This window comes from Pseudorasbora parva, chromosome 23 (assembly GCF_024679245.1).
Source record: "Pseudorasbora parva isolate DD20220531a chromosome 23, ASM2467924v1, whole genome shotgun sequence".
In the NCBI taxonomy this organism is placed as follows: domain Eukaryota; kingdom Metazoa; phylum Chordata; class Actinopteri; order Cypriniformes; family Gobionidae; genus Pseudorasbora; species Pseudorasbora parva.
In genome coordinates, this window is record NC_090194.1 from 6,644,580 (window position 1) to 6,658,153 (window position 13,574).

Consider the following 13,574-nt stretch of genomic DNA (forward strand, 5'->3'; position numbering starts at 1 on the left):
AGCTGCGCTATTAACATTAACTTTGTATTACTGTACATCTCAATTGTCGGTTACTATTTATATTTCTCCTTAATTTTAGAAGAACCAAAAAAAAAATCCAACAAGTGATCTGATCTCTGAAAAAGTGGCATTTCTTTCCCTTTGAGTGCAGACACTGGAATGCACCAATGAGGGGCTCATTCTACAGCATGTCTCTCTACAGTAAGTGCCCAATTTATTTCACCCCCTTTTTGTTTCATGCCAGTCTCAGATAGAGGCCGTCACAGAGAAGGTATCAACAGTACAGGGAATGATCCAGAGCAGACAGGCCTGTCTGAGAAAACTGGCTGATATTCAGGTCAGACCCATCCAGCCGGTCGCTCCAAGGCCCGAGAACTCGCCACGCTGCAAGTCCCCTCTGTTCTCTCCTAAACACAGTATGTATCACAGTATCTATTTCAACTGCAACGTCTCATGTTTTCCATTGGCCTGAATGTTTCCTGTCTTTTTCTAAGGTTTTGATGTGAACTCCAGTTTAAGGTTTTCTTTTGATCTTGCACTCCCTGGTAAAAGGGGCTCGCGGAAAGGTCCCAGCACAAAGAAGGTTTGACTTGGCCGTCAAAATCATACAAAGTGCACCGCTTCTACTCCTTGCTAGCTTTAGGAACTTTTCCCTGGTTCTTGTAGATAGAGGTGATGCACGACTACGAGGAGAACCGCAGCTGTTTGTCCTACGGCCCAGATGGGGTTGAGAATCCTGACCAGCACAAACGGTGAGCATTTATGCAATATCTTGACAAAAAATGCATGTTCACAAATAATGAATTCCTTTTGAATCTCCACTCTTTGTCTGTCTCTCACCAGTCTCTTTCCCTTTCTGTCCTCATCTCTTTCTTCCCCTCTCTCCTCTGTTATTGTCCACGCATCACTCGCTTCTGCAGCCACGTAATGAAGGAGCTGATCGAGACGGAGAGAATCTACGTGGAGGAGCTGCTGTCTGTTTTGCTGGTAATGACCTTGAAATAATTGGCCTACGTTCTGTTTCCTCTCATCCCATTCTCATCCCAACTGTGATCACGCTGATCATTTGGCACAATGATAAAGGGTGCAACAGAAATTAAAAGTGTACAATTGGAGCTAATATAATAGTTCTGAAAACTGTTTTAACGCTCTTTGATAGTTATAATATTTTGAAGTCATACATTTTTTAATGTTCCTTGTGAAAGGGTTACAGGGCAGAGATGGACAACCCATCTCTTTCTAATATACTGCCATCTGTACTGCGAAACAAGAAAGAAGAGCTGTTTGGAAATCTGCCGGAGATCTATAAATTCCACAGCAGGTGAGAATATGCCCACACACATGGATACATAAACACACATTCATGCTGATCCTGTCTTTGTTGTGCAGGATATTCCTGCAGGACCTCGAGAGCTGCTTAGAGTCCCCAGAGAGACTGGGAGCATGCTTTCTGGAAAGGGTGAGCCATTCGCTGTCATATCTATACATGTAAAGGCATTTATAATGTTACAAAAGATTTCTATTTTAATTAAATGCTGTTCCTTTGAAGATTATATTTATCAAAGAATCCTGAAAAAAAATTAAGCAGTGCAACTGTTTTCAACATTGATAGTAATAAGAAAGATTTCTTGAGCAACAAAATCAGCATATTATAATCATTTCTGAGGACCACGTGACACTGAAGACTGGATCAATGGATGCTGAACGTCAAAGGAATAAATTACATTTTGAAAAATACTGAAACAAAAAATGTTCTAAATTATAATAACATCAAATTATTACTGTTTTATATATATATATATATATATATATATATATATATATATATATATATATATATATACCGATCGGGCATAACATTTATGATCAGATGAAGTGAATAACCCTGATCATCTCTTCATCACTGCTCCTGTTAGTGAGTGGGATAAATTAGGCAGCAAGTGAACACTTTGTCCTCAAAGTTGATGTGTTAGAATCTGGAAAAATGGGCAAGCGTAAGGATTTGAGTGAGTTTGACATGGGCCAAATTGTGATGGCTTGACAACTGGGTCAGAGCATCTCCAAAACTGACCCGGCGACAGGGTCATGGGCGGCCAAGGCTCATTGATGCACGTGGGGAGCGAAGGCTGGCCTGTTTGGTCAGATCAAACAGACGATCTACTGTAGTTTGAAATTGCTCAAGATGTTATTGCTGGTTCTGATAGAGAGGTATCACAGATACAAATACACAGTGCATCGCAGTTTGTTGCGTATGGGGCTACATATTTCCAGACCAGTCAGGGAGCCCAAGCTGACCCCTGTCCACTGCCAAAAGTGCCAACAGTGGACACATGAGCATCAGAACTGAACCACGGATCAATGGAAGATGGTGGCTTGGTCTGAGGAATCACATTTTCTTTTACATCACGTTGATGGCTGGGTGTGTGTGTCGCTTACTTGGTGAACACATGGCACCAAGATGCACTATGGGAAGAAAGCAAGCTGATGGGGAAAGTGTGATGCTTTGGGCAATATTCTACTGAGAAACCTTGGGTCCTGCCATCCATGTGGATGTTACTTTGACACCTACCTAAGCATTGTTGCAGACCATGTACACCCTTTCATGGAAACTCCTTGGTGGCTGTGGCCTCTTTAAGCAGGATAATGCTCCCTGCCAGGCTGCCAGAAGCAAAAAGGATTCAGGAATGGTTTGAGGAGCACAACAACAAGTTTGAGGTGTTGACTTGGCCTCCAAATTCCCCAGATCTCAATCCAATCGAGCATCTGTGGGATGTGCTGAACAAACAAGTCCGATCCCTGGAGGCCCCACCTCACAACTTACAGGATTTAAAAGATCTGCTGTTAACATCTTGGTGCCAGATACCACAGCAAACCTTCAGGGGTCTAGTGGAGTCAAAACCTCGACAGGTCAGGGGTGTTTAGTCAGTAAAACGGAGACCAACACCATATCAGGTCATAATGTATGCCTGATCAGTATATATATATATATATATATATATATATATATATATATATATATATATATATATATATATATATATATATACACAGTATACAAAAGAAAAGACCCATAAGAATAATTGGTTTGTAAATTGTTTGTTCGTGACTAGACTGGTCACGTTGGACGTTGTTTTTGCATGCAGGCTCTGATGACATCTCAACAGAAAGACATTTTTTGCCATAATTTTGTGGTACACTGCCTTTTATTACATCACATTCAATAGACTGAACTCACATTCACAATTCAGGTAAATATGAATTATTCTGCTGAAGTGCTGAAGATTCGGTGGTGATGCCTTAGAAAAGTAGTATAGGAACCACTGATCTTTGCCTTTTAACAGTTCTCTTGTAATTCATTGTTTTGCAGAAAGAACATTTTCAGGTGTATGAGCGCTACTGCCAGAACAAACCTCGCTCAGATGCCCTCTTGAGGCAGTGTTCAGATTCAGTCTTCATTCAGGTATTGATGTTGATATTTTTGGGGGGAATTCACACACAATAACAATTCAATCTTTCATTTTGCTTATTTTATTTTCTTTCCTAATTCAGGAGTGCAAAAGGAAGCTGAATCATAAATTAGGACTGGACTCATATTTGTTGAAACCAGTTCAGCGTTTAACCAAGTACCAGCTTCTTCTGAAGGTGCTTAACCAAACCAAACCAAACCAAACCAAATCCAGATTGTCACTTCCCCCCCAAATGTCTATTTTTACTAAATGCTCCCCCTCTCTTTGATTAGGAACTCCTAAAGCACAGCTCAAACTCACAATATGCATCTGAGCTGCAGGGGGCGCTAAATGCCATGCTGGATCTCCTCAAGTCTGTCAACGACTCCATGCATCAAATTGCCATCACCGGTTATGAGGTGTGGCCAACAAATGAGAATGGAGACAGGAGGATTATTAAAGTGGCCTATTATGCTATTTTAAAGGTTCCTAATTTTGTTTCAAAGATCTCCTACAACATGTTTACATGCATTTAAGCTTTTTCTCTAATTCCCGCCTTTCTGCGAGCCTACTTTGCTCTGATTGGTCAGATGCCTCAGTCTGTTGTGATTGGTCAACTGCTTGCAAAAACCCTTGTTACAAACCTACGTAGGTTCATGCAGTTCAGAATCGGTTCTTTTTTTTGTTGTTGACAATAACTACATTTATTGTGCGCTTAGATTTTTTTAAACTTTGCAGACCTTTTACATTTACAAACAGCTAAACAGTATATCCTAATATCCGAAAAAGCATAATGGGGCATTTTAATGTATTTTTTATTGTGACTGACAGTTGATGAAATATGCTTTTGTTGTTAGAATATATTTTCTATTTGCATTCCCATATTTGCTTTTCTGTGTGTTCTTTGTATAGGGTGAATTAAGTGACCTAGGCCGCGTCCTAATGCAGGGCTCCTTCAACGTCTGGATCAACCATAGGAAAGGCCCAACACGCATGAAGGACATGGCTCGCTTTAAACCCATGCAAAGGCATTTGTTCCTTCACGAAAGAGCTCTGCTTTTCTGCAAGAAGAGAGAGGAGAGTGGAGAGGGACATGATCGGACGGCCTCTTACAGCTTCAAACACTGCTTGATGGTGAGAGAGAGAGAGAGAGAGAGAGAGAGAGAGAGAGAGAGAGAGAGAGAGAGAGAGAGAGAGAGAGAGAGAGAGAGAGAGAGAGAGAGAGAGAGAGAGAGAGAGAGAGAGAAAGAGGCCTATTTGTCATTTAAATCTGCAAAATGACTTGAAATGATTTTGGTGTACTTCAGCTCTGGGAAGATGAATCTGTATTTAAACTGGGTCATTAATGTAGTAGAAATGTGAAATTATTTTTGAATTCGGTGCTGTCTAGACTGAGAAAAGGCAGAAAATTTATTTTTGTCTCATGGGGATGAAAGACAACAATTCCCAGAATGCTTCGCTGCCCTGTGAGGCCACTCCCAAAGCCACCGCTACTAGATTACTTTTACTTACCCACCACCGCGTTCATTTTCATCAAATTAGTTCAGTTAGAGAACAGACACTACAATTAAAAATTGAAAGTGTCTGTTCAATATATTGGGATTTAGCGGCTGAGGGAGTGTCAGCACAATCGCAGCAGCAGTCAGAGCTGAGGTAAGAGCTCTCGTGATCGAAGCTGAGGTAAACGCGTCCGTGCTCGCGGCAGTAGTTCTCAGCACGTGTTCAGTCTGGTGTGTTTTCAGTTCATGCCTTTGGAAGATTAACTTTCATAGGAATTAACTTGAGAAGATAAAACATTCACTTTGCTCCACTGGCCGCACGTTTCCATGAATGCCTGAGCCGCGAGCCGTGCTGTGCTGTGAGTGTGATCTCCCATCCTCCATGTGCGAATTGAAAACATGCGGAAATAGCTCCCTCTGCTGGCTGTAGCCTTTAGCAGCTGCCCAAGCATTTTAACCACGATATTTGCATCACCGGAGTAATTTTTTCAGAAATAAAATGCATAAATATCTCATCTCAGCGGGATATGAGTGGGGTGGAAGACCAATCATTTGAATATACTCCAGGGTTTCTACTGATACAAAGCCATATGCTAATCGCTGAAGAAACCCTTTAAATATTTATTTGGTCAGAATACATGACTACTTTTAAATGACCATCAGCCAGGTAAGATTATTTTGGTAGCCAGATGGTGCAGTTACCACATCCACCATGCAGCTAAACAGCCAACTTTGACCTACTTTCAACACTTAAACCATTTTTGAGCATATTGTGTTGCACTGGTGTTGAACCTATTTGTTTATCAAAGCCCTTTTAAGTGTGCTCAAAGAGACTGACGTTTTTATGAAAGGGGTTTTAGGCTTAACGCAAATTTCCATTGGCAGTTTAAAAACCCACAAGGTTATTAAAATAATGCATTACTGAATTTCCAAGTGAGGTCTTTGACCCCTCTGTTTCATTTGCAGATGAGTGCTGTTGGAATCACAGAAAACGTCAAAGGGGACATAAAGAAGTTTGAAATTTGGTACAACGGAAAAGAGGAGGTGTATGTTGTTCAGGTGAGTCATTTTTATCAAGGTTAAAACTCCACAGAATGCAATGGATAAAGTGTTACAAGTGCCTCTGTCATCACTTACTAACGCCTCCTCTTACCTCCTCGCTGATGGGGATATCTCAAAAATCGCTTGTTCACAGTGAACGTTAATGTCAAGCCCTGATCGCAAATTTGTTTGTAGAACTTGCAGAACTAAGTAATATGTGGGCTTTATACACACTTCAGAAGAAATTCGTAGCCATTTTTAAGATGTGTTTTATATACACTGCAGTCCAGATGTCATTAGATTACATTTGAGTATATGTAGAATATGAGATTCAAAAGATATTTGAAAACTAGAAATAAGTAACGTTTTTTTTTAATAATAAAATATTTATAAACTTGTCATAATGATAATATAGCTTGAAATAAAAATAATAATTAATAATAAATAATTAAAAAATATAAAAATCAGAAAAACATACAAATTATATAATTTATATAATATGTATTTTTTATATAAATGTAATACAAATGTAATTTAATTTTTATATAAATGTAATTTAATATTTATTTCTACTTAAAAATGGAAATAAATATTAAATAAGAAAAAAGAATAATAAATAAGAAAAACATTTGTGACCCTGGATCACAAAACGAAAGATTTACATTATATTATATATATATTTTTTGTTATCCCCCCCCCCCCCTTTGTTGCACTTTGAGATTCTTCGGAATGAAAAGTGCATTATAAATAAAATCTATTATTATTATTATTATTATTATTATTATTATTATTATTATTATTATTATTATTATTATACATTTTTATTTTATGCCAAAAATCCTTTTATGCCTTAGGATATTAAGGATCATGTTCCATGAAGATATTTTGTACATTTTATTACTGTAAAATGTATTAAAAATGTATTATTAGCAATAATATGCATTGCTAAGGACTTAATATGGACAACAATTCAATTATTATTATTTTTAATTACTTTATGACAGGTTTTGTGGTCCAGGGTAACATTTACTAGTGGCCTCCGACATTTGTATGGACAAAAATGTATCTGTATTTTGTAGCCTAATTGTGTTCTTTTGCAGGCTCCAACAGTAGATGTGAAGATTGCATGGCTCACTGAGATTAGAAAAATCCTCAACAATCAGCAAAAGACTGACAAAGGTTCCTACATTACATCTCTGTTTCTGTTAATAATAATATTTATCCTTTTCAATTTGGAATAGTTAGGTCTACTTCTTGATTAAAGGTACAGTTTGTGAATTTTAGTGGTATCTAGTGGTGAGGTTGTGAATTGCAATCACCCACCGCTCAACCCTCACTTTCGACGCACGTAGAGACGCTACAGTGACCAACACAGGACAAAAATATAGACGCTGGAGAGAGCAGAGAGTAGCTAGCGCTCCGTATTGAAGTTTGTCCGTTTAGGGCTACTGCAGAAACATGACGGCGCAAAATGGCGATTTTACTGTAAGGAGACCCACAGTGTATGAAGATAGAAATGGCTTATTCTAATAAAAACATAACGGTTCATTATATAAGGTCTTTATTCACCACTGAAAACCTAGTTATGTATATTATATTGCATTTCTGTCAATAGATTAAACACTACACACTGCACCTTTAAATCAGTCGTGCTTAATGGGTCAAACTCTGCCTCTCTCTTTCTCAGGTGATGCTCACCCGGATAGTGAGCAGCCATTATTTCCACCCTTGGGCGACAGGTGATCCTCATAACCCTTCACATTGTTTTTTCAGTCTCTTATTGACGTAAAATGTGTAAAATCTGCATATGAACAAATCTGAAACTTAGCACAATAATCTACAGGTTTTATCAAGCAGTTCTGCCTTATGTAAATCACCTTCATAAATACGGTATGCTTTGAGCCCATCTGCATGATGGTTTAGTATTAATCTGTATCACACTGGCATGAAAAACACTCTTGATCTCATTTTTGAAACCTACGTGATGGAAACATTGGGCTTAGACTTTGGAGAACCAAATATAAAATGCTATTTGCAATAAATTATTTTTTAATAAGCATTATGAACAATTTTCAAACCTTTAGTGTGAAGTTGCTGTATAAATATATATATACCGGTATATATATATATATATATATACCGGTATATATATATATATATATATATATATATATATATATATATATATATATATATATATATATTATATACTTCACCCTATATATATATATATATATATATACTTCACCCTTAAATAATGGAATGTATATTTGTAATAAATAATAATTGTGTATTTATAATAAAAAATAATAGTAAAAAATATTACATTTTGGAAGTCATTTGCAGCACATAGTAGGTTATATTTGGGTTTTCAAAACAATTTCTTTGAATGTCATGTTCAATGGAACAGGATTGGAGTCAATACCATATCAATATCACATATATCAATATCAATAACTGAGCTGATATTGAATGTTCACTGGAATTCAGTTTACTGACTTGAAATTACGCTCAAATCACATCATGCTGAGTTGGCATGTTTTTACTGACCGCAGTCCTGTTGAAGAATATCCTGTGTGTGATGACGTTTGATGGTTGTTGTTGTGTTTTTTTGATGCCCTTGTTTCCGGTCGGTTCATCGGTTGGTGGGTCAGTGTGAGGCATATGTCCGTGTGCATGCCCTGGAGTTCCACACAGATCACTGGCTGCTCAGGTTGTTTTGATGTCCTTCCTCACAGCAAGCTCCAGGGGGCGTCCGTCAGCTCAGAGGAGACCGACTCGGGCCGCGTGAGTCCGGTTCTGACAGACCCAGTCATCGTTTCTCCACGCCCTCGCCACCACAACCGCCGCAGTGAGTCAGAGGCCGTGGAAAGGCCATTTTCTTTGGAGTTTAGTCTGTTTAATAAGGTGCAGAATAATATGCTATGCTATTGAAATTAATGGGTTTTTGGAATGGGAATTTTTATATGTAGTATGTAAATTGTGGTACATTTATATGCATGAAAAATTTGCAATCTGTATGGAGGGAATGTCATTATGGTTCGGCTGGTTGTGGGTTGCAGGCTGGCCTGGGACTTGTCAGTCAGTGGACATCTGTGAAGGTCTAGAGGACTGGACCACTGACCTCTCAAACATCTCAGACTCTGATGAAGAAGACGATGTGTTGCTGGTGAGCTTGGACCAATATCGCTCAGATTCACAGTTTGGAGGAAAGGTTTCAACAATGTAGGAATTTGGGTTTTATATAGTCTAAATGATTTGCTTTGACCTCTGTATTATGCTGGTTTGCTTGTTTTATTAGGTTCCTGGAAGGTATAGAGCAATGGTGGATCACTTAAAGTGTGGCAAGGATGACGTTATCATCAAATGTGGGGATGTCATTCACGTACTGCAGGAGAGTGCTATGGGGCTTTGGTGAGAGTAATTTTCTATATACATTTATGGCTTTTCAAACAAGAAAAATATAGTACGCAGTGTTTTCAATTTGGGTTAACGATCTTACAACCCAAAAGCTCTCCAAAACTCGCTCAAAACAATAATAATAATATTATGTGATAATACTGTGTAAAATTCACATGCAAAATTTTCGCATGTCAAAAAATTACTGTCCTTTCTCTCTACGCAATCGTAGGAGTGGATGGATGCAATATTTCCTCTTTCTTTTTCTCTTTTTAAGAAGAGAGGACAAAATAAAATCATCCTCACTATGTGTATCATTTTTTATTGTTGTGCGTTTTTTGTTCCGTAACACTTTATTAATACGCATCGGACTCAGTGTGCAGGTCTCTGTGCGTGACGAATTTCTCGGATCACGAAAACAAAAAAACGCAAATTTCGGACTGTGTGTGTAAAGGCCTTTATACATACAGTATATAGTATATACGTATATAGGAACATATTTTAATATCTTCCATTTTCAATGATATATTGCACATAAAATGCCATCAACACAAACAGTAAGCCTATTTAAGACTTAATAATATGAATAATTATTGCCTAATATTTGGTTCCAATATGCTGGTATAATTTTGTATTATCCTGAACGAGAACATAAATCATTCTGAATCATTAGTTATGCAAAAAACACTCTAATTTACAAGTTAATCAATATTATGCTGTATTCCTCACAGGAATGTTAAGAATTTGACTCGAGGAGGTGAAGGGACACTCCCTGTAGATACACTTCTGAGAATGCTGGGAGATGCAGGCAGAAGTCCTTCCATTAGGTCGGGAGGTGGGTTTGTGGTGAGTGAACTCTACAAGCCTAAGGATTTTTGTCACTTGCTTACAAGAGGTAGTGTAACTGATGTTGGAATAAGTACCTTTATCATGAACACTATACTCTAAAATGCAGCTTTTGTGAATTAATGTTCATTAAAACGTGGAATATTTTATTATAAAGGGGTCATGACGTGGATTTTAATATTTTATTGTGTTACTTGAGGTTCACTGTTAATAAAGTTTTTTGCTCAAAAAACAATCAAATAAATATGCAGAAAAAAAGTTATTATTTTCAACCTTCATTCTGACCCTCTGTTTGAAATAACCCGTTTTAAGGGGCAGATCCTTTAAGGCTTGTCAGTATACAGCCATTGTTTTGATAGGCTAACAGTATAGGAAATAGGAAAGAGTACCAACGCACACTCGCTATTGAATGTGACCGTTTTAAAAACATTATCCATATTTGTGATTTCATTTACAGACACAGCATTATGAAATAACTTACTTTTGGCTGGTTTATGATGCAGCTGCTGTCAGATCCAATACAGTTGGCTGCTTCATCATTCAACAGCCTGCCGATGGGCTTATGTTTTGGTACCCCGTCTGGAAAACGAACAGCCCCGGGACGTCAGGCTTTGCGAGCCTTGGCCACGATACATGTCCGAGTCTGATCCCGAATTGCAATAAAACAACAAATAGAGGATTATCCAGCCGGTGACAGCGTGCTTCTGTTAGACATGTACACATAGTCAAAATTATCTGTAACAATGCAATACTATCACATATTAAAAAAAACATGTTTTACTCACATAAGTAAATGCATGCAAATCCTGCTCGACCTGTGTCTGTTTACAAACGATTCCACAGTGAAATGAAGTAAACAAAGCATGGCGTAATATCTCGTTATCTTCGGCATGTTTTTTCCTCGGTAATGCGATCTGTTTAGCTCCACGAGTCGTTGGGTGGGGCTACAGAAGCAGGCGTACATACTTATCTGTCAAGGCGACGTTTCCCCCTTCTATTACGTCATTGATCGGTATATATTTGAGAGCTCTCGTTTTCTGGACTTGGTGTCAATAAAAAAAAAAATTCAGCTCCAAAACTTACAAGAGATTCTTATATCACGACGAACTTTTATATATCAAAGGCTCTAGGGAAAGTTAATTTCTCAGTTCATCACCCTTTTAAATAAATGTTTTTTTTTTTAATCTTCAGCACCAGATCCCATAACACCTCCCACACGATCTCAGTCGCCTGAATACTGACTCAGTACACCAGTTTCACATCATCACGGCCACACATAAATACCAGCTTTTCACCTACACTCAGTGTCTGGTCTCGTCAACCACTAGAGTGTGTTACTGCTAAATTGAACTTACCTACAGTGATTCTTCATTTTCGATTCTTCACCTTCCTCAGCCCTGAGTCCATCACCAACCTGTCCAGCAAAAATAACCTTCACAAGACTCTTGTGACTCTCAAATTAAGTTTCTACTCACCTGCTCATTTTGCTTTTGAGCTCTGCTGTCAATAAAGCCTGTTGCATTATCCTTGAGAATCTTCTCTTCTGTTCGCTGATAATAATGAGGTTGTTTTAAGCTATAAAACTCGCACGATGTTTTAATGGTACAAAGACCTCTTATAAATGTCAAAAGAAGCAAATTTGATTTATCATGTCATGACCCCTTTAAAGAGACCTAAACATACTGTGCTGTACTTCACTAGATTTTTTTATTTCTCTAAAGCACTTCATTGTTGTCTCGTAGGTACGGGAAATATAATCAGCAGGAAGCCCAGCAACACCCAAGTACATAAACCACATGTACACAGCTTCCACCATGTGACAACCCTAAAGGCCATTACTGTCATTCAGGACTGAGCCCAGTCACGCCAAACCGACACACACAAACAAACACAAAGTCAGGAAAACAGAGCCACCTAGACCAGAGAAAGCTTCCATCTGCCATCAGTGAGAATTGTGGATTATGTTGCAGTATAAGAAAAAAAAGAGACATCACTTACAACAATACAGTGTGGAAACAAAAGGAGCTTTGCGAAGCACAAACTTTACACTGGTCCATTTCATCCCTGGAAGGTACCATCACCATACTGTGCCATAACACATGACAAGAAACATGTATTTGTGTAATTAGCACAGTATTTCATTGTATTTTAAAACAGGAAGGTTTATAGCATGGCATGTACACTGACCTGTGAGAAACGCAAACCTCAGATGGGTACAGTGGTTGGACACTGGTTTTAAAAAGCCATTTTAATGCTGGAATAGATACCAGCGCAACAGTGAATGAAAGATGAAAGCTCTCATCAGTAACTAGTATTATGTGCCAAAACCTAACATTCCATCTCCAAATGTATTAGGTTGATCTGAATTATTCTTTTTATAATCCTGACTTTGGCATCAGTATTTCAGAAATATTTCAGAGAAACACGCAAAGAATATTAGTTCGTAGAGTATGTGAGGTGAAAACATTTAAATCATCAGCATTGCTTTATTGCTTCACTGTTATGATTCAAAACATGCTGCTCACCTTCAGATGATCCTATGTTTATTCATATTTACTTTAAGGCAGCTTAAATATGGCTGTTCTGGGCTATTTAGCACAGTATTTTAGCTTTCAGTGTTTTTATATGGGATTACTGTAGAAATTTCATAATTCATTTTTAAATGCATTTTTTCAGCATCCACCATATTTGAGTTTAAAAAAACAAAAAAACAAAAAAACGTACCAGTATTTTAAAATGAACCTTCTCCCCGTCCCTTCCTGCATTCACAATGTGCACTTAACTTTGTTAACCGCTTAGAAACCATTGAAGTGAATATGCAAGATGTCATCTATTAGTTAGCCTCATTAAAAGCTACAATGAATAAATACACAAGCGTATGGGCTCAGTAAGATCATTTCTAGCAAGGATGCATTAAACTGATCAAAAGTGGCAGTCAGCACATTGATAATGATTTCTATATTAAATAAATGTTATTTTGAACTTTATATTGATCAAAGACTGTATCAATGTGTCAGTGTATCACAGTTTCCAATCCAAAGGAATATTAAGCAGCACAACTGTTTTCGATATTGATAATAAGTGATGTTTCAAAAATCAGCATATCAGAATTACATGAAAAGATCATGTGACACTGAAGACCGGAGTAATGGCTGCTGAAAATTCAGTTTGGCCATCACAGGAATAAATTCCATTTTAAAATATATTAAAAGAGTTGTTTTGAATTACACATTTAAACAAAAAATATTTTACAATGTTACTATTTATACTGTATTGAAACAGCCTTTGTGAGCATGAGCTCTTATCTTTCAAAGAAATACTATTTCTACTACATAGAAATCTA

General features: G+C 37.6%; 1 protein-coding gene across 1 annotated transcript in view; it reads left to right on the top strand.

Annotated features, from left to right (window-relative positions):
- The window catches only part of LOC137062786 (proto-oncogene DBL), a 33,657-nt gene extending 20,439 nt beyond the window's left edge, over positions 1–13,218 (top strand). The window contains exons 10-27 of the mRNA XM_067433694.1: positions 245–416; positions 495–583; positions 667–752; positions 921–987; positions 1,206–1,321; positions 1,390–1,459; positions 3,368–3,460; positions 3,550–3,642; positions 3,740–3,865; positions 4,359–4,580; positions 5,912–6,004; positions 7,087–7,165; positions 7,674–7,725; positions 8,641–8,837; positions 9,049–9,155; positions 9,288–9,400; positions 10,117–10,231; positions 11,974–13,218. Coding sequence (XP_067289795.1) covers positions 245–416; positions 495–583; positions 667–752; positions 921–987; positions 1,206–1,321; positions 1,390–1,459; positions 3,368–3,460; positions 3,550–3,642; positions 3,740–3,865; positions 4,359–4,580; positions 5,912–6,004; positions 7,087–7,165; positions 7,674–7,725; positions 8,641–8,837; positions 9,049–9,155; positions 9,288–9,400; positions 10,117–10,231; positions 11,974–11,988 — 1,905 coding nt within the window. The 3' untranslated portion in view covers positions 11,989–13,218. The remainder of the gene's footprint in view (positions 1–244; positions 417–494; positions 584–666; positions 753–920; positions 988–1,205; positions 1,322–1,389; positions 1,460–3,367; positions 3,461–3,549; positions 3,643–3,739; positions 3,866–4,358; positions 4,581–5,911; positions 6,005–7,086; positions 7,166–7,673; positions 7,726–8,640; positions 8,838–9,048; positions 9,156–9,287; positions 9,401–10,116; positions 10,232–11,973) is intronic.
- The last annotated feature ends 356 nt before the right edge of the window (positions 13,219–13,574 follow it).